Genomic DNA, 25,777 nt, shown 5'->3' with positions numbered 1-25,777 from the left:
TTGTAGTAATCTTGAAAATATATTAAAACATGATATATTTACTGACATTAGCGGTTTAGATTTCTTTTTTGAATTAAAAACATTAGGAGAAGTCTTACAAAATTAAATTGACTGTACTATCAAAATATTAAATTATATAAAAAAAGTAAACACTTTTACAAATATATATATTGCTTATAAAATATTATTAACAGTGATTCTACTGAAAGAATACTTTTCAAAATTAAAATTAATCGTATTTAAGGTCAATTATGTCACAAGAAAGATTAAATGGATTAGTCATATTGTTAATTGAAAATGATATATCAACCAACTTAGATTATCAAAATTTGATACATAATTTTGGATCTCAAAAAGTAATAAAAATAAATTTTATATGATATTTTCTATATTAAGACCTCTAAATCAAAGTTTTGCCTAAAACTCCGTATCACCTTGAGCTGCCCCTGAAATAGGGTGAAAGGAAAAGATTGTATGAAAAATTATAAATTTTATTCGTTGAGCTATTACTGACGAACCAAAAGTTTTTAATCATTTTTTAAAGAATATTATACTATAAATACAACAAGGGTATGAAGTTCGAACTTATGACCTATAGAAACGTTTAGCCTTCAACCATACTCAACAATAAATTTTCAATATTAAAACATATATTACTATAGATTTGAAAAATCGACCTACCCAAAACTCAAATCAAAATTAAAAGAAGAAAAAGAATCCAATAATTTCTTTTTAAAACTTGCATGTCCTTGATAACAATTCGATACAGGTTTAAAGTAGGTTTTTTAAATTAGATGCAATGCAATAGTATAAAACTATCAACCATATTGTTTCAACCTATTCCAATAGTTTCTATAAGATCTCTAGCCTCCACTACAAGAAAAAAAATCGTCGCTAAAGAATATTTTCAACGACATTTTATAAATTGGGTCGCTAATATAACTTTCAGTGACATCGTTATCGTTATGAGATGGTGTTGCTGAAAATACTTTTAGTGACAGCGGTTTCATATTCATTGCCTAATTGATTCTCCGTTAGAGAAATGTTGGAAGTTAGGGTTGGAAAACTTCTGAGTAAAAACTAATAAAGATAAATATTGCATTGCATTGCTCTCATGTGCCCAACCCTCCCTAAAAGCTCAATGGATGAGATTAAGAGGATTCTGAAATCTGACGGAAACGGATTGCAACTATTTGACCAAGGTTTCTGATGCAAATTTGAAGAACCAGGGTGAGTTCTTTGATTTCCTAATTAATTACTTTTCGTGAGTCCTAAAATTTATCAATTCAAGAACTCTCTCTATCCCCGTTTCTGATCCAGACCCACCTCTGTTCTCAGATTCTTAATTTCGTACCTTCCATTCCCTTAGGAGCCATTTTGTTTATTGGTTGATAGACAAAACAAGAAAAGAAAGAAAAGCCAGGTACGCAGTCCCTTTTCAACTTGTTTTTTCTTTTCTCAATAGTTGGGTGTTAAGATGTGGTGTTTATATTGTTGGATTCGTCTGTTTAAGAAATTGGGCCGATTGGCGACTAATGTAGAAATCATATCTGTTGTCATCTGGCTTTTGTTGTTGAAATTGCTGTTGAGAATCGAAAGGTACAGCCATGCTAGAGGCTACTGGGGACACTAGAAGAACCTGCTTTTTTATTATTTCGAGAAAAATTTGAATAGTTTCTAAGGTGCACTTTTGAAGATGATTTTAGTACATACTGGACCAAAGACCATAATTTAAACATGTTTGATGAACCAAAAGTTACGGTTTTGGGCTTCAGAAAGCTCTGATAAAATGTTTAGTGAAAGATTGATATCATTGTTTATAGCTCCAATGTTCTCAGCTAAGGGGATGAAGAAACCACATGCATGATAACATGACCATGCTTACCAACTGCAACCGAAAGGTTGGCAGAATAACAAGTATGACTATGAAAGAGATCCTGGATAATACTCCTAACATCCAATGAAATGAACGAAGAATGTGAAGAAGGAGCCTATTTTCTGGAGTTCGGGGGCATACCTGGGTTGTGCAGAGAAGGTGGGGCAGAAAGTAGTTAAAACCATTAGACATGTAAAGTATAGCTTGTACATTTACAACTTAAAATCTAACAGCGAAGTAAAGGTTAACTCCAGTGGAGCAAATTGCAGTCCATAAAACGATCCTTATTGGGATAAACTAAGAAAGGGTCAGAAGTGAATATCGATTTAGTAAAAGGGAAGAAAAATGGAATTTTTGTATTAAAATTAACAAAATGCTATGCAGATTAAAAATTAGACTTAATTTGTGTTGTCAAATCCACCTCGGATTAATTCATTAAGCCAAATCATTTCAACCATTAGTTCATATTTTGGTTCGACCCGGTAAGTAAGATGATAGTACTCAAAGTAGGAAACCAAGTGTAGTTCATTTATAAGTCCTCAAGCAACTAATTACAATTGAAGATTTAATTGTAAGAAATAGCCTGGATGTGGTGATTCTTCATAAAACTAGGATGAGAAGGTGGATAGAGGAGTCATCAAGTCTCTTTGGGATTCAAAAAATTAAGTTTGTCTTCTTTGATACAGTTGGAACTTCGGGAGGAATTTTTTTTTTTAACAAGATTCGAACTTTTCATTGATAGATGAAAATGAACAAAATTGTTCAAGGATACAAACTCCCAAGATAGTGAAAACGGAAAATTAAAAAGAAGAACAACAAAACTAACAAAGAATTATAAAGGTCTCGTAATACATACAAATCATATTTGGGGAAAAGGGAGAGAAAACATCAGAAAGATCACACCATTGAGATGCCTTGAATTTGGCAATATTGAAACAATCTAGGGTCGAACGACGAGATTCTCGAATACCTGTTGGTTCCTTTCAAACCATAATTCTGAAATGATTGTCTTGAAACCATTCATCCAAAGAAGGTTAGATTTAGGCTGCGGCCTAACACCACATAAAAATGTGAGAATGTTGCTTGGAGCCGCTAGATCCTAGGCCGAAGACAAGTTGACATCGGAAAGAATAAACTCCAACAAATAGAAGCATAGGGGTAGAAAAAGAACATGTGGCTCAGAAATTCACCTTGTTCAGCACATAAGAAACAAATGGATGGTTGCAAGGCCATCGTAGGAAGCTTCTATTGAAGAACCTCTGAAATATTCACCTTACCATTTAGGAGAATCCAAATCATCAAGTTAACCCCTTCGAGGCTCCCCAAGCTCCAAAGAGAAGAGAAAAAGCCCTTTGGGAGAAACAAAACTGCACTATCAAGCTTGCAAAGAGAACTTACAAAAAATACTCATGAATTCTCCAAACTCCAGCAACGAGAATCGGTTTCCTCATTAAGGACAGCCATGGAAATACAAGATAACAACTCCTCCAACTCTACAATCTCCTGAAGCTGACCTTCCATCTCAAACATCCGAGACAGAGGCATACGTAGAAGAAGATATATTAAAAATAGGAGGAAATTTCTCCCAAGTATGGAGTCCCCTATCCACAGGTGATGTTAAAAGAGAGTTCTTTTACCATTCCCTACTTTGAAAAGGGAATACTTTTCAACCAAAAGTCATTGCTCGTTAATATTGTTCCAAGGAATACGACTCGAGCCATGAATCTGAGGCACCGCGTTCCAGCCAAAATGATCATAACCATATAAACTGGCCACCACCATATGCCATAAAGTCGAAATCTCCACACTAAACCGCCATCCCCATTTGGATAAAAGGCATTTGTTGCGCTTAAGGACACAATCAATACCCAAACCGCCGGCTTCCCTAGGTAGAGAAGCAATATTCCAACGAACTAGGTATCTCATCGACCCTTTTGAAGAATCTCCTCACAAGAAAGAATGCATAAAATGCTCAATTTGTTTGCCAATTCTCACCAGAATGAAAAACAGAGAAATAATAAATAGGAATACTCCCAAGAACAGATCGACATAATGTCAACCTTCCATCCCTCTATAAATGATACCTCATCCATATGCCGAGCTTCTTGGAGATTCTTTCTTGTACTGGACTCCGAAAGGCATCAAGTTTAGGATTCCCTCCTAATGGCAAGCTCAAATATAGTATCAGAAGGCGCTCAGCTTTACAACTAAAGGAACTTGCAACATGCACCACTCTTTGTTCATCCATATTGATGCCACTCAAGGATGATTTTTCCCAAGACCTAACAACCATTTAAAGGCCCTTGTAGTCTCAAATTGAACATTTAACATCCCATCATTATCTTTGCAAAACAGTAACGTGTTGTCCGCAAATTGCAAATGAGAGACATGAGTCACATCTCTTCCAATTACGTAGCCTCCAAAAAATCCCTTGAGGTATATATTGTCTAAAAGACTACTAAGCACATCGCTAATAAATAAAAGGAGAAAAGGAGAAAGGGGATCTCCTTGCCTCAATCCTTTTATAGAATTGCTATTAGTATAGGTTGGGAATATTATTAGGGTATATTAGTAATTGGGTTAGGAATTTTGGTTATAAATAAGGTGAAGAGGAAATGATGAGGGTAGGAAATTGGTAGAATGGTTTAGACTTGAGTAAGAATACTCAAGAGAGGGGAGGGTCCAAGTACCTCGAATTACTTGGGTGATATTGTAGTTATTCTATCTTTTATATTTCAATATATCATTAGTAGTTCGAGTTCTATCATCCTCTTGAAGCTCTGACTCTTCCTCTCGGTTTCCCGTCGATGAATACACAAAAGTTGTTGCCCCCTGATACAATCATTAATCCATTCTACCACTTTCAACCGAAGCCTTTCTGCTTTAAGACTTCCGAAAGAAAGTTCCAATCAACCATATCAAAAGCTTTTTCCAAATCAAGTTTTAAGGATCCATCCTTTCTTCTTCCAAGATCTATAATCCTCCACCAGTTCATTGGCAATAAGAATAGGATTAAGAATTTGCCTACCACTTAAAAAGGCACTCTAATTACGGGAAAGAGTGGAAGAAATGACTTTGTTAAGCCTTTTTACTAATACTTGTAGCCAAGATTTTGTAGGTTGTTGTAGTGAGACGGATAGGACGGAAGTCCTTGCTTTCTCCACTCTGTCTTTTTTTGGTACAAAATACACGGATTCACTTGTCCATTCTTGTGAAATTCAACAAAGAATCTTATAAAATCGGTCTTCCAATATTTCTGGAATTTAAAAAAAAAAAAATCAGCAGTAAAGCCATTCGGCCCGGGGGCTTGTTTTTGCCAAGACCCTTTAGAGCTTCCCAAATTTCAGCCTCCTTGAAGCTTCTTTCTAACCAGCCCCTGTTCTGAACAGAAATAGGTCGCCCAGAGAGCCCAATTGGTAAGAAACGCTGCTGACCCTTGTTCAAGTAAAGAGCTTCAAAGTAATTGATGATTTCCAGCTCAATGTCCCTTTAGATTAACTAGGGAATTCCCTTTAGAATCCTGTAATTCAGAGATGATGGCTTTCCTTCTTTTTGCTGCCAAAAACCTATGAAAGAATTTACTGTTTTCATCCCCTTCGTTTAACCACCTAATTTTACTTTTCTAAGGAAGAATTTGTTCCTCACCTATATAATATCAAGCAGATTCTGTTTCAAGGAGCATCGATTCCCAATTTCCTCAGCCGATTAGCCCGAAGCTTCTTCCTTTCCATCAAGCAACGGAATTTCCTTCGATGAGAAGGCCAGCCCATTCCTCCACCCCTGGTTCAGTGAAGTTCCTTATGAATTTGAAATCCCAGCCAAGATCAAAAGCCCTTTGGAGTTCACCACAGAATACAGCCTTGGAAAAGAAGATGTAAGAGGAGTGTTCTCAAGCCATTGGTCTTTCCAAAAAAGAATTTTGTCCCCTCTGCCCACTTCACATTTATACCACTTCTCAGCCTCTTTACAACACCCAAATGTGTTTTTCCTTTTTTTAAAAATGGTACTCCTGGCTTCCTATTAGCATTAGATGAAACAAAAACTTGAAATACCAAAGAGAGAGAAATTTCACCCAAAACACTTACTTAAAAACAATCCATTAAATTTTCACAAACATCAATGAAAATTTTAATTTCTTTGTTTAAAAAGTAACTTCTTTATATTGCTTTAATTTTAAAAACTGTTTGTAAAAGAACTTTAATTTAGTGCTTTCATTCATTTCTTTAATGTATTAATTTAAAATGTAACACATTTAGACCAAGTTTTACTTTTAGGAAAATAATGGATGATTTTAGGTAAATAATGAACTTAAAAAACACTAAAAGAACATATAAAAATAGCAAATTACGGTTCAATTTGGAAAAATAAATATTTTTAAAAATCATTCTGCCAAACAACCTTTTTTCATTAAAAACTGTTTTTATTTTTAAAAACAGAAAACTATTTCTTAACACCACCTCCAAATAGCCTGAAAATATTTTAGCAGAACGCTCATTTGACCGGATTGCGAAGGATCAACATTATATATATAAGTTCCGACTCGGCAGTTACAAGGCAAAACAAACTGCATGTCCCTGAAGGAGGGTGCATATACTAACCGACTAAGAAAAGATCATGAAAGCAAAATAAAGAAATCTTCATTCTTAATTTCTTTCTGAACTTTTCATGTTGGGATTTAAAAGAGGTATATGATTGTAATAGTTGATTTTATCTAACTATAAAGTATTGAGTAAGGGAAACTACACAGACTGTAATGTATTTTAATTAGTCTATGATTCTGCCTTGGTATTCATTCTATTGATATGGTTTGACTTGACATTCTCTATAGAATTTTGAGTTATATTGCTTGGTATTTTCCATACCAGTTGCTTTCATGGTGGAGAGTATATAACCATCTCTAGAGTTGTTGGCCTTTGTTTTACTGGACAAGCAAAGGTGGAAACTTTGATTGTACATTTGGCACTTGTATTTTGTCAAGTATATAGTTCTGGAAGAACAATATGTATTTTGTCGATTTGGTGTCCCATATGCCATCATCTTAGATGATGGAAAACAGTTTGACAATGCCAACTTTCGGAATTTTTGTGAGCAACTTAGCATCCGCCATCTTCGCTCTTCGCCGGCTCACCCACAGTCCAACGGACAGGTGGAAGCTGTAAACAAAATCATCAAGCAACATTTGAAAGCCCACCTGGAATCGTTAAAAGAAGCATGGACGAAAGAACTACCCAACATGTTGTGGGCCTACCGGACGACAGCAAAGACTGCGACAGGGGAAACTCCTTTTTCTCTCGCTTTTGGGATTGAAGTTGTGATCCCCGTTGAAATAGGCCTCCCGTCATTGCGGGTAGTGGAATACAACCCAGCAACCAATGATGAACGTCTCAGGCTCCATCTTGATCTAATAGAAGAATTACGGGAAGTATCCCGACAACGGATTCAAACCCGTCAACAACAAATCTCTCAATGTTACAATATAAATGTTCGGCCAAGAGCGTTTGAAGAAGGAGATTGGGTGCTACGACGAGTGGCACAAAACACTAAAGAAACCACAGATGGAGTATTAGGACCTAAACTAGGAAGGCCCATACAAAGTCGTTCGAGTTGCTCGACCAGGTACTTATTATCTAGAAAACTCTGAAGGCAAGCAATTGAAGCATCCATGGAACGTGGAGCATCTCAAGAAATATTATCCATAAAAATGTACATTGCTAAAGAAAAGTCTAAGTTATATTGTAAAAATACAAGCATAAAAGTTTTTAGTACATAAAACCACGAGTGTTTAAAACTAAAGAAAGCAGGCAAAATTATGATACTACTAGCCTTGTGACTCTTCCCTAGTTAACGGTACATCAAGTCGAGCCACTAAATCCCTCAAATGGATGGCTTCAAGGGCTAACATCAACAGGTGAAACCTCATCACCTACCAGAGGAGCCCGATTTCATCGTATCAGTAAGAATAGCTGCTATGCTACTGCTGGCATAATCTATCCCTGTCTCGCTAGTACCCAAGGCACATCCCGCGACAATCTCGGAAGGCCCAGGTGTACGAGGTCCACCTCACTCGGCACGAAGCAAAGTAGAAAGAAACCCAAAGTCTATATCAGAGAACCTCCCACTAACCTGGTCTTTGACCCAGTCCACGCTCAACTCCATAATCTCTCATTCAAGGGCGTCGTACGCTCCGATCTTTTGCATGGCCTCTTCCAGCCTCTTCGCATCGCCCAAGATAGCCTCAAACCGAACATGCTGAGCCTCGAACTGAGAACGTTCAACCTCTAACTTAGCTTTGTGTTCAGCCTCATGACGCTCAAGGGCTACCTTCATCTTGTTCATCTCGGCCTCTACTCGACTCTAATCAGAGCTCGCTTGCTCCACAGAAGTTTCTAACTCCGCTATTCGCAGCTCGAAGTGGCGTAAAAGAGCCTAAGCCTCTTTCGCAGCATCTGTCTTCTGCTTCCAAGCATAGGAGAGTTCGGTCCCCATGCGGTGAGTTGCCGAACTAATACGTGTGCCACCCTGGAAAAGAAAAGCAAGTAACAATGCATCAATAGGATTTAAATGGAAAGACACCCACAATACAGAAGTAAAACTAACCTTGAGTATATCAAAAAGGGCATGACAAGGTTCCCGATTAGGGTCCTCACCCCAAATACTTCAGGCAGTGTCAAAGTCTGCAGCCTATCATAGACACGTCGACCCTCCTTGTCAGCAACCCCTTGGGGGATGGGGGCTTGATAAAGGCTCGAAAAATTGAAAAATGGAAACAAAGTCTTTGGAGGAGAAGGAGAGCCTCCCCCAAGAGGAGCCCCGACAAATGGAGACCCGATCGGTGGAGTAACACCCCTCAGTCGGGTAGAAGCAAGTAATGGAGGACCCATCACAATAGGAGGTGGATCTGATGGCTCAGTCGAAGAAGAGGCTTCTGTCAAACGGCGTCGTTGGACAGACTCCGAAGCCATACTCGAAGAATCTCCTTGAACAGCTTTTATATTCTGCGCAAGAAGACGGTGGAGAGGATTCATCATTGCTCGACTAGTAGGTGGTTGGACGACAAGCAACGAAAGAGGAACATGTCGTTCAAAACCTAAAAAATAGAATGGAAACGACATAAGAATACAAAGATAAAGTACATAAAGACATAACCGAATACGAAGTTTCCTTACTAAAAAGAAGTTCCTTAGGTATTGTTGTATCACTATCGAAGTCACCAATAGACGCCGCGTTGATCCAATCGTCGTCCAGTTCATGCAAAGGAGAAGTCAATCGAGACAAGCCATACTTGCACAGATTGGATTCAGACAATAGGTCAACCTCTTTACCTACTAGAGATAACGATGTCTTGAGAAAAATGGCCCCATGGTCTGGTGGAGCACAAATAGAAACTAGAGAATCACACAAAAGTTAGAATCACAACATTAAAAATAGATGAAAATACCAGCCGAGCAGAAATGAAGTTAATAAGCAAACAAAGATGTCAGTTAAGCATGTAAAAAGGGGAAACAAAAACCACTGACTCGGTGTCCCGAACCTGGAAGGAACCATGTAATTACCCGCACTATTTGCGAGCCAATCCCCACTCACCCAAAACTAAGACTCTTTCCAATGTCTGTTGGAACTAGGGCAGGTAACCATTTGCCGAGAATGGTGTACGGATATCCTCGAAGGAACCTCTCATCGAGGTTCCCGCCCTTCTCAAATAATAAATACAAACATTTAATTGAATTAATCAACACTAAAATAGAGAGATAAGAAAAATCTGTACAGCAAAGTTCTCTCACGAATCCCTAACTTGCATGCTCAAACTCATAAAATTCAAAACCAAAACACTTTGCTTTCAATAGAAAACTATTTGCGAGAAACTCTATTGGAATCACTCTATATCCCCACTACCACCTCTGTTATGTAGTATTTGAAGAGACTAAAAATAAGTTGTTCTAATTTAGAACTTAACCAATTTTGTTAAATCACAATCCAGAAAGATCAAACCAATTTTCTAATAAAAGAGTAACTAATTAGTCAAACTTAGAAAATCTTTTAATTTTCCAATACTCAGGTCCTTGTGTTGGTATCCTTGTTTGATTTTTCTTGATGACCTATTTAATTATTCTTGTAAAGTACAATTATCATTATTTGTATATGATATATTATATTTTAGCAACAATTATTTTTTTAAAATTTGTTTAACAAATATATAACAAAGTTTTCTCTAATTAAAATAAATAATTTATACTTTTATTCCTCCTAAATTTATATTCTAAAACATAGTTTTTTTAAATAATTTTTTTAATAGAAAGGTACGAACTTCCAACCTGAGAAGAGGTAAGTGCCAGTTGCTCTAAATAATTTAAATCTATTAATAAACTATTTAAAACTATTGTGCAATAATAATAAATATAATATATTTTTTAATATTTTCTCCTTTAAATTTGATATTTTGAAAAATCAAATAAATATATGAATTTGTCAAAAAAAAAAAAAATAGATGGATATATTTAATATTTATGGAAAAATCATAAAATCACTGCTGCTGTTCTTCCCTTCTTCCTCAGTCTCACCCGTCGCCGCTGCCACCGCCCGTTTGCAAATGTACTCCTTTGCTTGATATCGTCGCTGTTGTTGTCCTTAATCTCTCTCACAATAATTTTTTTAGGTTTGTTCTCAATTCACGAATTTTGGCCGTAATTCATGAAATTGTTGGTAAATAATTGAAAAGTAGGAAGTGATGGCTAGAAATTATAAGCATTTAGCTTGATTTTGAGATTACAATTTTGCCTTTCTCTTTCTCTTTCTCTCTCTCCCGCTTTGTTTTTAGAAGATGCTTCTGGTTGCTTGCTGGGAATTTCAATCTTCAAAATTTATGAAGATATCGGTGAATTAGGTACTACAAGGCCTTTGTGGAAAGCTAATTTTTGGAACTCGATTGCAAGGGCTTAACTACATCAACAAACATTAAAAAAATGATTGAATCTATGAGTTCACGAATGGGGATAAATTGTAAATTGCTGTAGAGTCACTCGAACAATTGGCAAAGCTCCTTGGGGCGGGCACGGGTGCCCCTGGGTATAGAGGAGCAAAGCTCCAACTCCCGGTTCTCAAAAAAAAAAAAGGATTTTAATCATAAATATGCGATAGAAAAGCAAAACTTTCTGCAAAGTGTTGGATCGTTCAATAACAAATGATAAGAGATACTGAGGGGAATATGAAAGAGAGGACAGAAATATGGTGTTCGAAATCAGATGGTCTTTAACATTATGAGATCATAAATGGTATTGAGTTGTTTTTACGTCAGTAGACATATTACATGGATGAATTTTCTACTAAGCCATTCTAAACAATACAACTTTTGAATCAATGAAAGTCTATTCATTTTCCCATTTGCTCTACTTAAGATGTGCAGTATTATTTGAATGCCAATCAAACTATATTACTAGTGTCGAAGATGAAAGAAAAAGCTCGAAAATAACCGTATCTTCCCATTGCACTATATGCTTTTTGTGAAGTTTCCTACTTTTTTTCTTTTGGGTATATTATCTCTCTTAAAATCATCTCCTCCAAACGATTGAAGTAAATTATTCATGAATTTTCCTTTATGAAATTCTTCTTATCATAAAAAAATCCTCTGTTTTTTTTTTATATTTATTTTTTCACAAAATTAATGTCTATTTCAGGAGATGATATCAGGAAGGGTTTTGATTGATGAAGGTTTGAGATAAGTGGTTGAGGTGGAGCAAACAAATTTGTGGAGATTTCTTTGGTGGTCATAGACCATTTCAGTGGTGCAACTGCAAAGAAAGTTGAACCTCCGAACCAGCGATGCAACTTCAACAAATGCACTGGTGCGATTTTTGAGCTTCGAGTTTACGAAATGATGACTAATTGATTCTGGATTTCACGTATTCAACTGAAACATAAGGTTAGTACTAGTAGTATTTCAAATTATTCTAACTTCTTAATCCTTATAGCCAAAAGGATGAAGAACATTTTATTTTCTTTGTAGTTTATTTGGCTTTATAATTGAATTGGTATGCCTCAAATTTTTGTTCCATTTTAACGCTTTTTCCATTGGTGATTTCCCCTTAGGTTGGTACATTCAAAACAATGGTGGATACTTTAGCTTGGGATGGAACTATCTCATCAAGTGATTTTTACAAGGCTGCTTCTGCTTTTCTTCGGAGATGGAAATTGATCAACTCTAATTTTCCTTCATGGTCATGGGTTCCAAGTCAGAAACTACAATGGATTAGTTCTGATAAGGTTAAGTTTCTTCTTCTTTAGGTTAAGATACCACTGGTTCACTTTATGGAGAGTTGAAGGTATCATTGATTCTCATAATCTCAACATATATGCCTTTTTTGTAGGTGGAAGGATACCTATCTTTGGAGAAAATATGCCTTCTGAGGCCACTCGAGGTTTGCTTCTTCCATTTTAATGGCCCTTCTTTTTCCCTTTAGCAATATGCCAATTCCATCGTTCCTCATTGTTTCCTTTATTATTTTTTCTATGGAATGAACAGGAGAAAGGAGAGTGTTCTGAGGAAAGAGAGACTGCTGGGTACAACAATGAGTTTCTCGATGAAGCTACGTTAGTATGTGCATTGCATTCTAGAATTGATGATCTTGATTTGTTTGTTGGTATTACACTTCTTGAGTGACATCTGCTGTCTTTGTTAATGATTCTCTCTTGTTTTTCTGAAGGTCTCATCCCCAAGTGATCACCAAGAAGTACATTACTATGATTTTCACATTCTGCACTGTGCATCATATGGTGTTCCAATACTATACTTTCGTGCTTACTGTAGTGGTATGCAATTTTAGAAGTGGCCTGACTAACCACAGAGTGGAGACCATGCATTAGTAAAATTGTTTTTTTTTGTGCATTTGTCAACATGAAAGTTGTTGGGGTTTTGCAAATAAATAGAGTGATGTGTACTGATGTTAATATTTGTATGTTAATATATAATTGTCTGATTTATAGCGAATACCTATAATTGGAAATTATTGTTTTTTTAAATTTGAATATGGTATTCCAAAAATGTGACTGAGCGTTACTTCTGTTTAAATAGTAAACGTATGCATTCTGAAAATGTGATTGGGTGGAACAAATTGGAAATCTTGGAATCTAACCGTGGTTTATTCCAAGTGGTTTAATCCCCCATAGAATCTTTCAAGACCTTAATTTTTGCCAGTGTAGACTAATCTTTAATAACTCTTTTTCCTAGAACCATCGTCCTTGCTCGTTTTCCTTCTTTTAAAAAGATAAGAAACTAATTTTTGTTGTTAGGTGGAAAGTGTAAAAGAGGGAGAAATACGAACCATCATCCTTATGCCCTTGAAACCTTGTGATCTCATCCTAGATTTGTCACTCACAAATCAGGAAAGAATGAGCATATTTGGTGTTGTTTTTGTATATTTCTGAATATTTAATTGTTCTTGAAGTTGGTGCTTCTTGGTTATAGCAATTTGATTATTGTTTGATCTGCTAGTCAGTCCTATGTATTCCATGTAACCCAGTTTATTCACTTGAGGTACATGGATCATTTTGACTATCCTTTGGCTTACAGAGCTGCAAATTCTAGAATATCACTTACATGTTGATAAGTTGAAATATAGATACTTTATTGGCTAGTATGACATGACAATAATAGATCTCCACTATAATTTAAACCTGTTTTCAAGTTTCCACTCCAAATTATCCTATAATATGTAGACTACTGCACTTAAATGTTGATTTATGCATTTAAATTTAGGATTCTTTTGTAATTCTTTTGTGGAGAATTCAGGATTTATGGATTTAAATGTCTATAAACCATATAAAATTCTCTTTTGTAACTACAGTCCCACGATGATTATTAGGATTGGAAAGTTGTAATGCACTAGTTTCTTGGGAGGGGCTCTCTCATCCCCTGCCCTTAGGTTGTTTGTGGCCTTTTTGTGGTTAATACATTTCTGTTTCTTATTAAAATAAATAAATCTGCTCGTACTGATATCTTGGAGTATTTAGCTCATTCACTATACTAATTTTGTTAAGTGTACAGATGGGCTACCTCTGATTTTCGAAGAAATTGAAAAGGACCTTCCATCACAGTCTAAAGATGCATTATTGGATTCAAAATGGACATTCATTACTCAAGAGGTACAATCTTTCTTCGTTTAATTATTTAGTCTTTGGTTCTTAAGTGGGTCAGACCGGAAGGTAGTGCCTAATATAATCTACTTTTGTTTTCATATTTCGCTATGTGTTACTTGTTGCTTTCCCAATGTTTCCTTACGTTTTCAATAAAACCTTCTTGTAAAAGTATTTTAACAATGTTTTCGGTGATGTTAGTAGATGGTATTCGAACCATTCCTTTTGTAGTCATGTCAGCCTTGCGAATAGAGGTTATTATGTTAGCAATAGTGTCCTTACCTATGATAAACTAAAATTATTGGTTACTTTGAATTTTGATCTAATAAACATGCTTTTTTTATTAAATAGTTATGAATTTTTAAAGGTATATGCGTGATACACAATCTACTAATTAATTTCATTCAAATACTATAACTATCTCACAGTCTTTGATGCTCTAAAGTCTGAATTGTTATTATTTATCAGCTAATTTAGACCTGTACTAAATTAGTACAGGAAATCCCCATAATCGATAAATTTATATACTATATAGCTTGTAAAAGAAATAGCTCAATTTATTTTAAGATTTGGGCGTTCTTTGAATTGAATTGACCATTTTTTTGTTTAAAATGTTGATATTTCTTTATCAGTTTGTAATAACATGGGTTGGAGGATTTTTGGGTTCGGTTATATTGTTTTGGTTGAGATTTTAAAACTAGATTGACCATATAGATCGCAGTCTCATCCGTTCTGCATTTATTTGTTTTTCTTTTTTTCTTATTTGTTTGATAATACCATTTTCTAATTTGATAATGCTTTTGATCGTTTTTTGAATAGTCTTTTTAGTCGTTTTTTGGTGTAAATGTTCCCCTCTTTTTCATCACTGTGGAGAGGTTTTTATTGGGGTTATCTCTCTTTTGTTTTTCTAATCTCGTATTATCAATGAAATTGTTTCTTCTCATTATTATTATTATATTTTTTTTTGTTATTTGTTTTTCTATCTTCATAGTTTATAGACTTATAGTACATAGTTTCTTAACAAGTTTAGTACAAAACAACAATTTTTATTTTTGGTCTCAAAAAATAACATAAAAAGCTTTTTTGGTACCATTTTCTAATTTGATCGTTATGTTGGTTTAACCTTTATAATGCCTTCATTTACTAAAAATTCTTCTATTAACCTTTATAATGCCTTCATTTACTAAAAAATTCTTCTATTAACTAATCAGAAAAGAGTTGCAAGAATGTAAGGAGAGAGAGAGAAAAGAAATGAAGCGTGGAAAGAGAAGTCAAGTCTATAAAATTGTGCTGAAAAAGGGTTAAGAGATGGCATGTATTGAAGAGAATGAGAAAAAAAATGTATGGACAAATAGGTTACTAAAAGAAAGTATATGCAAGAAAGTAAAATTTATATGGCTTGGCATAGTTATGCAGGATGATTCTATTATGCTGCTTATGCACTGCGTCGGGTTTGAGAAATGAAAGTTCATGAAATCTTCCATAAACTAGTCTCGGGTATCGACTAGTCTTTTAGAAAATAAGTCTTTTAACTTATGAGAGTTATTTGCAATCAGTCTCATAGTTATTTTTTGATTGAAGATAGGAGTGCAGGAGGATTTTCTTATGCTCCTTATGCATTGCGTCGGGTATGTAACTAGTTTCGGGTACCGATTTGTAGGAACATCCATATTTAAACAGGCCATGGTTCAAATTACATCCTTGTGGAACCAGGGAATGGGTGAAGCTACTCTTCCTTGGTGATGCTTGTGGAACCAGGGCATGGGTGAACCAGGGAATGGGTGATGCTTCTTGGTGTAAGAATGAAACAATACCAATGGAAAGATATGTTGCAGCCTGGCTTTCAGTTGTGGGCCAAGTAGTTGGCTTCAAGATTCCAATGGAAATGTTGAAAGATGACAGCGGCAGTCAGTTGTGATTCTGGAACAAAGCTAAAAGTACTTTTAAAAACTTTAAAAATATCATAAGATTGCTTCTATATGAAGCACTTAGATTAATATTCTTTTCTAAAGTGTTTCTAGGAAAGTCTTTTATTTGACAGGGCGTTTGGCCTATAATCGGGTAGGGTCGGTTTGGGTAGTCCACCCCGTGTTTGAAGCATGAGTTTAGCAACATCATGCTTTCTGAACCTAACCCGCGGAGCCTATTCAACCCCATAGGTTATACTTTTTTTTTAATTACATTATCATTTTTCTATTATTTTGTCTCAATTTTATCAATCTCGTACCAAATATATGTTTTATAGTTCATTTGACACTTTTTCAACCATTATTCAAATGAAAATCCATCTTTGTTTTAGTGCAACTAATGAGGATAGGGAGATTTGGACACATGATATGATAGGTACCGATAGTCGTTGAACTAAATTCATGTCGACAATCGAAAACCTATCACATAATAAAGATCGTAACACTCCTTGACGATTAAGGTGAAAATTACAGCACTTTTTTTAAAGTACAGTTTGATGACAATTTTGTGGTCCAATAATTATTCAATGGCATTTAGTAATGGTTATTGAATGAATGCTATCAAACAAAATTGATACTCCAATAAATTATACTAATATTAATTGAAAACTAGATTAGCACATCATTCTATGAAGGCCAATGTGTGAATTACACAGATAAATAAGACCTTTAAAAAAATGTAAAAACAAGAGACATTAAAGACATTGAGTTTCTACAGGACAAGTTGGTTCTATTCTCTGACATCACTTAGCAGTAATTGTCACCTATTTCTTCTTTTGAGGTCGGAAGTTCGAACTCCATATTTCCAATGTGTTAGTATTAAAAAAAAAACTCCCATTTGAAATTAATCTGCATCTGCACTTGAAACTGCAGTTGTCCTCTCAAAGCAAGCCAAGAATTCTGTATTACCCTCAGCCCCCTTCATTGGTGATTCAATCCAACCTCTGCTGCAGAATCCAAAATTCTCCACACCTTTTATGATCTTCTCAACAACCTACACCATTCATTTTTCAAACATAGATTTGAGGTATTCATCCTATCAATCTTTAGAATTTGAGGAAAAACTCGAGGACACAAGTACAACCAAAAGAACGGATCCTATTTAAATAAGGTCGTATGATTCAACGTATCAATAAATGTGCTAATAACAAATAGAGGAAACTAACATCACATTATCTTAACAACATATATAAACCATAATCAATTGAAATCTCTCTAAACCATTAACGGGATGTTTGATAATGTTTTTGTCATTTATTTTCTGTTTTATGGAATTATGTTTTATTTATTGACATTTTCTTGGTTCCTAATCTAATTTTAAAACCGAGTTCGAAATTATAGCAAAATTTTAAAAACTTAAAGAAATGTAATTTTCAAAGAGATTGTTTTGTTTTTGAAATTTAATTAAGATTAGTGTTTTTGCAAGGCGTAGTGAGACGTGCACCTGAGCTCACCTCATGCAAGGCGAGGGAAAACTAAGAAGGCAACCTATAAGAGCATGCCTTATATTAAAGAGTTGGAGGCGCTGAAGCTCTTCTGTAATAATGTTATATAAATTTATATTTTATTAAAAAATACCATTTAAATAGAAGTGTCATTTCTCTTCACTAGAAGTTGGAGTAAGCTCTCTCTCATTTCCATCCTCAAACTCTCTCTTATCTCATTTTTCTTCCTCTAAACTCTTTCTCATTCCCCCTCAAGTGTTCTTTCTTTCTATTTCAATCTCTCTCTCTGACTCTACCTGTTTATTACTATGTAGATGGGCATATATATTTATTGATTTTTATATATAGTGTGCCTCGAAGAAAAAAAAACTCGCTTTTTAAGCGCCTCATGTGTAAGCCCCAATCTTGGAATTAATTACAAATTATTATTATTTGAATTGAAAAGTGATTAAAATTATTTCTTTTGAGGGTAGAAATTAAAATACCCATCCTTATCAGGTGGACAGGTAATGTTAAAAAGATGTATATAGATCCTTTTTAGTGCACAGAAGATGCAAATGACTATTCTAAACTTCAGTAAGAGCTATCATCTCAAGATAATTTAAGCAATAATTCCAATTAGAAAAATTCAGTAGCATGACTTTTCTCTATAAGCAGGTAAAAATCAATAAAACACATTAAATGAAATAACAACAAAGGAAGAAATAAATGTTTACCTCCTGGTGAACTAGTGGATCTCTCACGATTCCCCCACCTCCTACCTGCAATGAACTATATCTTCAAATGGATGGTCTACATAAACTTCATATGTCGGATATCTATATTTTGACATTCTTATTTTTCATAGTTTCATCTATTTTTACAAGATATCTGGTTTTCATGATTTTATTAGGAGATTGTAAAATGATAGCATAGTTCGAGTCAAGGCCAGCAAGAACAAAAATATTTAATCCATTTTTTTAATGAATAAACTAACTTTCAGTGAGAAGAAATGAAATAATACACACTTGAAACAAAATAAAATAAACTAAGACGAAGGAGCAAAAACAAAGAGTAAAAAGCTAACAAACTACACAATTACAAAAAGGGATCTAGTTCAAAAGTGAGAGATAAAGGGTAAGAAATATTCAATCCATAAGACATAACGGGGCTTTTATAGCTGGGAGAAAAATTCTTGAAGATCACCCTTTTCTCTTTGCTTAGCTACACAAGTGTCCTCTGTTTGCAGATGGTACTATCTTTTTCTGCTCCATTCAAGAGGATTCCTTTATCACCCTCAATAGTTGTCACATTTTCTTTGAATCCATGTCTGGGTTGAGGTAAATAGGGGAAATGCTCCATCATTGGCATTAACTGTGCCCCTAGGTTGATGCTTGGGTTTCTCTTGTGGATGAGGTTGGTTTCCTTCTTCTTATCTAGGTCTTCCACTCAGGCATACACATAATCCTAGGGGTCATTCCTTTTAGAACCCAGTCCTAGACAAAACTCCAGAAGCGTCTTTCGTCTAGGAATAGAGCCTTTTTCTAAGGGTGGCAGGTTGACTCTTATCCAGTCAATTATGAGTAGAATTCCGACTTATTTCCTTTTAGTGTTCGGATCTGTGCAGGGGTCAGTAAGAATTTAGAGAGACTTATGAGGCAATTTCTTTGGGAAGGGGTGAAGGAAGGTAGAGGATCCCACCTAGTTAGTTGAGACGGCTAGGGTCGATCCCGTTAGGGGGTTTTGGGCATTGGTAATCTGAGACGTCGAAACAAGGCCCACTTCGTGTTCTCTTGTGAGACCGAGTCCTTGTGGCACAAGGTTATTCCTAGTAAGTATGGTTCTCATCCCTATGATTAAATTTCAGGAGGGGGTTTAAAAAGCACACTTTAGAAATCCCTTGAAAGAGATCGCAGCTGGATTTCTCTTTTTCTCCTGATTCTTCAAATACCCAATGGGAAATAGATCTGTTACTTTATAATGGGAGGACATTAACCCCCAAGGGGCAGCCGGATTGGCAAGGACTTGAGGTCTCTTGGACATACTGACTTAAAGATTTCAAGTTTGAACCTTCCGATGAGCTTAATACAAAAAATCTTTGATGTCTCCTAGGTCTAGCCCTTGAGACAAGCACGAGTTCCCCTAGGTATAGGGGAGCAAAGTTTCGACTCCCAGTTATCCAAAAATAATAATAATAATGGAGGACATTAGGTTGAGCGATAGGCCTTTTGTGTCCAATTTCCTCCCTTAAATCAATTATTATCTACGAAATTTAGTCTGGTCACATTTGTTCTTCCTTCTCGAGGTTCCTCCTCCTTTTCCTTTGGTTTCAGTGACCTTCGTCTGGTAGAGAGACAACAGAGGTTGTTCATCTTCTCTCCTTGTTAGATGATCGGGTTGTGAGTCCAAGTGGAAGGGTGTTAGGCCACCAATAGTTAACAAATATACTAGGGGGGGCAAGAAAGGAATTGTACTCGGGTATAGGGGAGGAATTACCGTTTTAGGTTGTGGGGCCCAGGGATCAGTGTGGGAGTGAGGGCCGAGTAGATATAGAAGGAGGTTAGGGAATATTGGGGGATGTGCTTGTTTTTGTGAGTACCTTAAGGAGGTAGAAGGAGAGCTTACCCACCCTCTCGAACAGGTGGGGTGTTTCTATATTGCCTACGGGCTTTTGCTTGAGATTCAATCAAAGTGTGAGGAAATACCTCACCATAGGGGTGTTCGTTTTTGTCCTCCTAATCCTGTGGGGGGTTTCTCCTGTGAGTCGATTCATGTATTTTTCCTCTACTCTTCAGAGCCTTGCATGTTCCCTGCTTTAGAAGGTGAAAAATTTCAAAGAAGGTTAGATTCTTTGCATAGCAGAGTGAACACTTTGTCATGTTCTGAGGCATTATTTGGTTGTTGTTGGGCCACATGGGGCGTTTAGTGTAAGATTGATGTTGAAGACTTGAACCCCATTTTATGAAACTGTCAATGCACAGACTGTTTGGGATCGCTTCTTTCACGTGGTCGAGCTTTGTTTCGCGAAATCTAGTGTTTGTTTTGAGATGATGGAAGAGGTTAATCATAATCCTCGTCCTCCCTTTTGCAAAAAGGACTGAATCATGCGGCGAACTGGTTTTTTTGCGGTGATTCGGGGTATTTGGCTGGAAAAGAACAACATAATTCTTAGGGATCAGGAAAGATCTCCCGAGATGGTGCAGTCTCTTGCTAGCTAGGTTTAACACCTCTGCTTGGGCATCTGTTACTAAATAATTTTGTTCTTTTCTTATTAATCTTGTATAATTATCCTTTGACACAAATTGTGGGTTGTCTTTTTGTTTGTCCTCTTTGTTCTCTTTCATCTTTTCTTGATAACATGACTTATCGAGGAAGGTGACTCACCTGGATAATTGGGCCATCACGTCTAAACTAGAAGAGGTTGGAGGTCTCAATTAGGAAATATATGCAAAAAGAATATGGCCCTTTGACTTGTCAACAAATGGCCTTATAACGGTTATATAGGACGAAATATCTAAAATAAACTCGGTCATATTTTCTTAGAAACTCTATTAAAACATATTTCAGTATAATCTATATGATAAGCAAAAGAGCAGCCAGATAGGAACTACTAAAACACCCAAGAAGGATAAGAACTCAAAGCCTCTTACTTGTGATCTGCGACATTCAAATTGAGGTTTCACCAAAGTAACCAATGTTGACATTTCCTTCATCACACTCACGACAGCAGGCATGACCTGATACATAAACAAATGAGAGCAAGGAATGAGAGAAAAGACAAAAGCACTTAAAATGACCATTGCAAGACCTTCTGGTCAAAATCAAGACACGTCACACTAATGATCAAAATTGTACTTATGATCAAAATTGTACTAATGATAAACTATGGCTATAATAATGTTTCTAACCCTGTTATCAAGTTAGATTTAACAAACTGAAATATACATCATAGCTATTAAAACACATTTCCGCAGCCATTTGAAACCTTACCAAGAGAATAGAAATGAAAGAAAGGTCCAGAGTAACAATATCAACTTTTTGAGGAAGTCCAGCAAGGTATCTTAAGTTTGTCCTTTCCATCACACAAACACATTCATCTCGGCGAATCTTATCAGAAACCTAAAAATTCTGCAGATCATTGATGCATCACAATGGAACAGAAGAAAGTGTGGGACATATTTGCTAGTTTCCTACATAAATATTAAAGGTATCCAAAGTGAACATTGGTTATCAATTCACTGGTTTAAACACTTCTGGTCAATGAAAGCAACAGCACCAATTACCAAGTTTTTAGTTCATTGGCCTCAATGGAGATGGAGAACCAGATCCTTAATTTCTGTCACATGCATTAACTTAATGACAAACTGTTCTAAACATAAATATATTTAGAGGAGAGAACAAGGTTAATCACTTCATACTCTTTGCAGCCTGAACATACCTCCTCCTTTTCCTCACTTGCAAGCCAGTTTCAGATGGATTTACAAGTTCAAATTACAACTAACTATAAAAGTGCCCTGCTTGCACTCAAACTCCAATATCTTGAATGGTCAATTTAAATTAGATCCTTTATAGCTATATAGATAATCCCTTGTTATTGCTTTTTGTGTATATAAGAACCAATTTAATTTTAACAGAATATGACATTTCCTCAACAGTGACAGATCTCTTCCTTATTAAGATTGCCCCTCCTTTCCCAATGATAAATCTTATCAGGCACTGTTTACTTTACTTTTTGGGAAATTGAAATGATAGTAATAGGATTGAAGAAAGGGATATTGTGGAGGAGGGTCAAAAGAAGCTGAAATATTGTGCTTCTCCTTGGGTTTCTTTCTAATACCGAAGAGATTTATAATTGACCCTTGTTGCTAAATTTGATTAGTTGGATACATCTTTTGTTATCTCTTAATCCTGAGCTTGGATTTAACTTCTAGTTATCTCCCCCTCTTTTGAAGTTTCTCTTCTTCAATTCAATTACTTCTTGCATACAAAAGATGGACAAGTAAATAAAATTGCTAGTAGAACTTTCCCAAAAAACATGAGGTGTAGTGCTACTTTTATATTAGTGACATTTATTTACACGCTTATCTAAGTAGATAACGAACAATATGTATTAGAAAGAAGTTTATAAACTTTACCTGCCCATAGCCAACATCAACTCCGTAGACAAATGATGCCCCATGCTGAAGCAAACAGTCAGTAAATCCTCCAGTGGATAACCCAGCATCAAGAGCAACTTTACCAGCAACATCAACCCCCAACTGTTCAATGGCAGCTTCCAACTTGAATCCTGCTCTGGATTTTATAAAATAAAAATAGTAAAGCAATTGATTATATTAACTTCAGAGACTTCATCTAGGCTAATGGGGATGAAGCATAGCATCGATATGTATGGGGAAAGAACAGGTAGTTTTCAGCGAAGTTTTATCACCTACATACATATTTCGGAATTTCAGCAATAATCTCAACCTTAGCTTTATCCCCAACAGGTGTTCCAGCTTTGCTGACTACTCTGCCATCTACCAACACTTTGCCTACACACAAATTTGTTCACAAAACACAGAGAGAGAAAGAAATCAAAAATAAAATGAAGTTCATCATCATCAACGAATCCAATCAGGCCTACCTTGTAATATCCACGATTGTATAATTGTTCGGCTGTATTGCTGGTACCTTTCCACGCAAATCTCATCCAACCTCCTCTTCTTCTTCCTAAGGAAAACAAAAACAGCTTCATTCCCTGGAACAGACTCAAGGTGTTCGACAAAATGTCAAGAACAATCCTTACAGGTTGAGTGGCTGAATCTTTCCCGACTTGGCGACGGAAAAGCTTTTAGGAGAAGAAGCATGCGCCGGAGAGCACGATAATGGCGATAAGAGAAAAATCCTTGCACAATTGTTACGATTCAGGAAGCTCTTCGACATCATTGGGGATTTGTTTCTTCCCCAGAATTACTTTTCGCACGATTTATGTGAAGGCTACTCAGGAAAAATCTCAATCCTCGAAGGAGAATTAAACTTTCTCAAGGGGATATTGACTCAAATGATCTTAAAAATTTTTGAAAGGTTGAAATAATCCTCTTTATTTTATTTTATTGTGCCCTAATTACTCACTTGAATATTAAATTAATTTTTATAGGCAGCGAAATTACTATAGTACCATTCGTTCAAAAAATTGGACCATTCTAACTTTCCCAATTTCTCTCCATTTTTAGTCGCCGTTCCTCTTCTCCTTCTCCGTTCGTCTTCTCCTTTTCCGTTTGCGTGAGTCGTCTTCTCCTTCTCCGTTCGCGTGAGTCGTCTTCTCCCACTCCGTCTCCGTTCGAAATCGCTTGAAGTAAGTTCAATTTTTCCACTATTCCGTGGGGTTAGGGCTACGTTTTTTCATGTTGAATGAGTTTTTTTCCGTTGATTCCTGAACACCAGCACTGTATCTTGTTGACCATGTACATGAATGAGTGATTTCGCTGTCCGATTTTACTTTATTTTGTCGTTCCATTATTGGGAGGTTGTTCTGCTATGATTTCCTTCATTGTTGTTCTGCCGAAATTGATTTTTGACCTGAAATTGAGTTTTGAGGTATGTGGGAGGGAACCGTTCTAAGTGTGTTAGGAGGTTGAAGAAGGAGGAGAGCTCTGCCATTTTTCTCGGGTCGATATCAGGCGAGGTTGAGCACGAGGTATTCGTCAGATGCTTGAGGCTGAACCTCGAGGTAAGCTCGAGGTTGGATTTCTTTCAAGTACCTCGGGTTGACCTCGCGCGAGGTTGAACCCGTGGTATTTGAAAGAAATCCAACCTCGAGCTTACCTCGAGGTTCAGACTAAGCTGAATACATCGGGCATAACCTCGCCCGAGGTCAACCCGAGAAAAATGACTGAAGCTTACAAACGTTGCATATTTTTGTGTAGTCTATATTCTGTGAAATTTCTCGGGCCCGATCTTACCCGAGGTTGTGCCCGAGGAAAATTACAGAATGTAAACTTTGTTAACAGTAATATATATTTTGCCCGAATTATTTAGTGAGTTATTAAACAGTGTTCATTTATGACCATATATGGTTTAGTTCAGTGTAAACTTGATGGTTTGAATCTGAGTGTAAATGTTTGTGTGTATTTACTTATAGGAAATGGATTTGGTATCGAAGGTCCCTCTCGGGTTGTATGTCTCGTCCCAGCTCACCTGTCTATCGCACCTAGTGAAGACATCCGAGGCTATTAAGAAGAAACTTACCCCCGGTCAGCTTCGTTTATTTAGGAAGACTGCAGTTGGGCATTTGCTTGATGTGGATCTTGTCTTTAACGGGCAACTAATTCATTGTCTGCTGCTTAGGGAGGTAAATGAGAGTCGTGATCTACTTAGGCCGAACAACTAGTGCACGAATGAGGTACATAGGGTTTGAATGGTGGAGGTTGGGAATTAGTAATTGTTTTGTGTCTATTACTTTTAATATGACGGTGATACTTGCAGGTCGTTGATTCACTAGTCATGTTCGTGAGGAAGAAGCTAGAAGAACGTCCTGACTTATGTTCTCGCCAATTCACCACTGGAGACACTGTGTTGTCGGTACGTCCCACGTAATTTTCTGTTACTCCATTTTTTGTTCTCTATTTCTTATTCATGCCTAACAACATCCATATTAAATGTACATAACTTTTTCCGTCGAACATGGTCTATATGAGTTGGTGAAATCAAAGAATGCCACTCCAGCACAGGTGGCGAAGGAGTATGACTGGGATGCGCGGGAGAGTACCGTCATGGCATACATTGACGGAAGTCATTCGGACTACCCGCTCAAGTGGCGTGAGGTGGAGGCTGTCTATTTACCCTTCAATGTCAACGACAACCATTGGGTTATGATATGCATAGACTTCGTTGAAGGTGAGATCGTTGTCTGGGACTCTGTGAGAGCAATTACCTCAGATGCATCATTGGAGGAGCAACTGGAAGTCATGCGCACAGTCATCCCATCGTTATTGCATAAATCTCAGGTCATCGCGGTACGTCCAAACCTACCAATGACACCGTGGCGAATTCGTAGGGTTACGTCGGCACCGCAACCGTTTGGTAGTGGAGATGCGACATTTTTTGTGTTAAGTATTTTGAATATGATATAACAGGGACTTCTTTAGAAGGCAATTTGCCTTCCAGCTATGGTCTAATAAGGCAATTTGGTGATAATTTGTACAAAATCTTTTGCAACGTAGTATCTATTATCTCTATTTGGTGACGAAGTATACGAACTATTTTTCAATATATTATTCATTTTAATATCTACTTTCATAGCTCATTGAATTTTAGGGTCGGGGTCCAGTATAACTCGGCCAGGAATTATGGAATCAACAAAAATGTGCCAACCTCGGGTTCGACCTCAACCGAGATCGCGCTCG

The 25,777-nt window shown here is 36.4% G+C and overlaps 2 protein-coding genes across 8 annotated transcripts; one reads left to right on the top strand and one right to left on the bottom strand.

The window, feature by feature from the left end:
- The first annotated feature begins 958 nt into the window (after positions 1 to 958).
- On the top strand, positions 959 to 25,664 carry LOC111024490 (ubiquitin-like-conjugating enzyme ATG10). 6 transcript variants are annotated; one of them, XR_015786999.1, is made up of 11 exons: positions 959 to 1,230; positions 1,339 to 1,423; positions 11,548 to 11,792; positions 11,960 to 12,133; positions 12,238 to 12,288; positions 12,393 to 12,464; positions 12,574 to 12,679; positions 13,914 to 14,011; positions 24,514 to 24,774; positions 24,858 to 24,953; positions 25,103 to 25,664. XR_015786999.1 is itself a non-coding variant. In XM_088116843.1 (10 exons), the coding sequence occupies exons 4-9, from the start codon at positions 11,978 to 11,980 to the stop codon at positions 24,760 to 24,762; spliced, it is 732 nt and encodes a 243-aa protein (XP_087972969.1). In that variant the 5' UTR covers positions 959 to 1,230; positions 1,339 to 1,423; positions 11,548 to 11,792; positions 11,960 to 11,977; the 3' UTR covers positions 24,763 to 24,774; positions 24,858 to 25,664. The 6 variants fall into 6 exon arrangements, 4 of the variants coding, with proteins under 4 accessions (XP_087972969.1, XP_087972970.1, XP_087972968.1 ...); XR_015786998.1 differs by having other exon boundaries at positions 25,098 to 25,664; XM_088116843.1 differs by having other exon boundaries at positions 24,858 to 25,664.
- On the bottom strand, positions 16,541 to 23,443 carry LOC111024489 (uncharacterized). 2 transcript variants are annotated; one of them, XM_088116839.1, is made up of 8 exons: positions 23,179 to 23,443; positions 23,017 to 23,102; positions 22,822 to 22,924; positions 22,529 to 22,685; positions 21,384 to 21,512; positions 21,044 to 21,130; positions 18,131 to 18,175; positions 16,541 to 16,963 (listed from the first exon to the last, which is right to left on the bottom strand). In XM_088116839.1, exons 1-8 carry the CDS (start codon positions 23,316 to 23,318, stop codon positions 16,814 to 16,816), a joined length of 897 nt encoding a protein of 298 aa, XP_087972965.1. In that variant the 5' UTR covers positions 23,319 to 23,443; the 3' UTR covers positions 16,541 to 16,813. The 2 variants fall into 2 exon arrangements, with proteins under 2 accessions (XP_087972965.1, XP_087972966.1); XM_088116840.1 differs by lacking the exon at positions 21,384 to 21,512 and having other exon boundaries at positions 23,179 to 23,442.
- Positions 25,665 to 25,777: the final 113 nt, after the last annotated feature.

The sequence above is a fragment of the Momordica charantia genome (genome assembly GCF_013281855.1).
Source record: "Momordica charantia cultivar OHB3-1 chromosome 9 unlocalized genomic scaffold, Mcharantia_2.0 BLBB01000009.1, whole genome shotgun sequence".
Lineage (NCBI taxonomy): Eukaryota > Viridiplantae > Streptophyta > Magnoliopsida > Cucurbitales > Cucurbitaceae > Momordica > Momordica charantia.
This window is presented reverse-complemented; position numbering and strand designations above follow the sequence as displayed.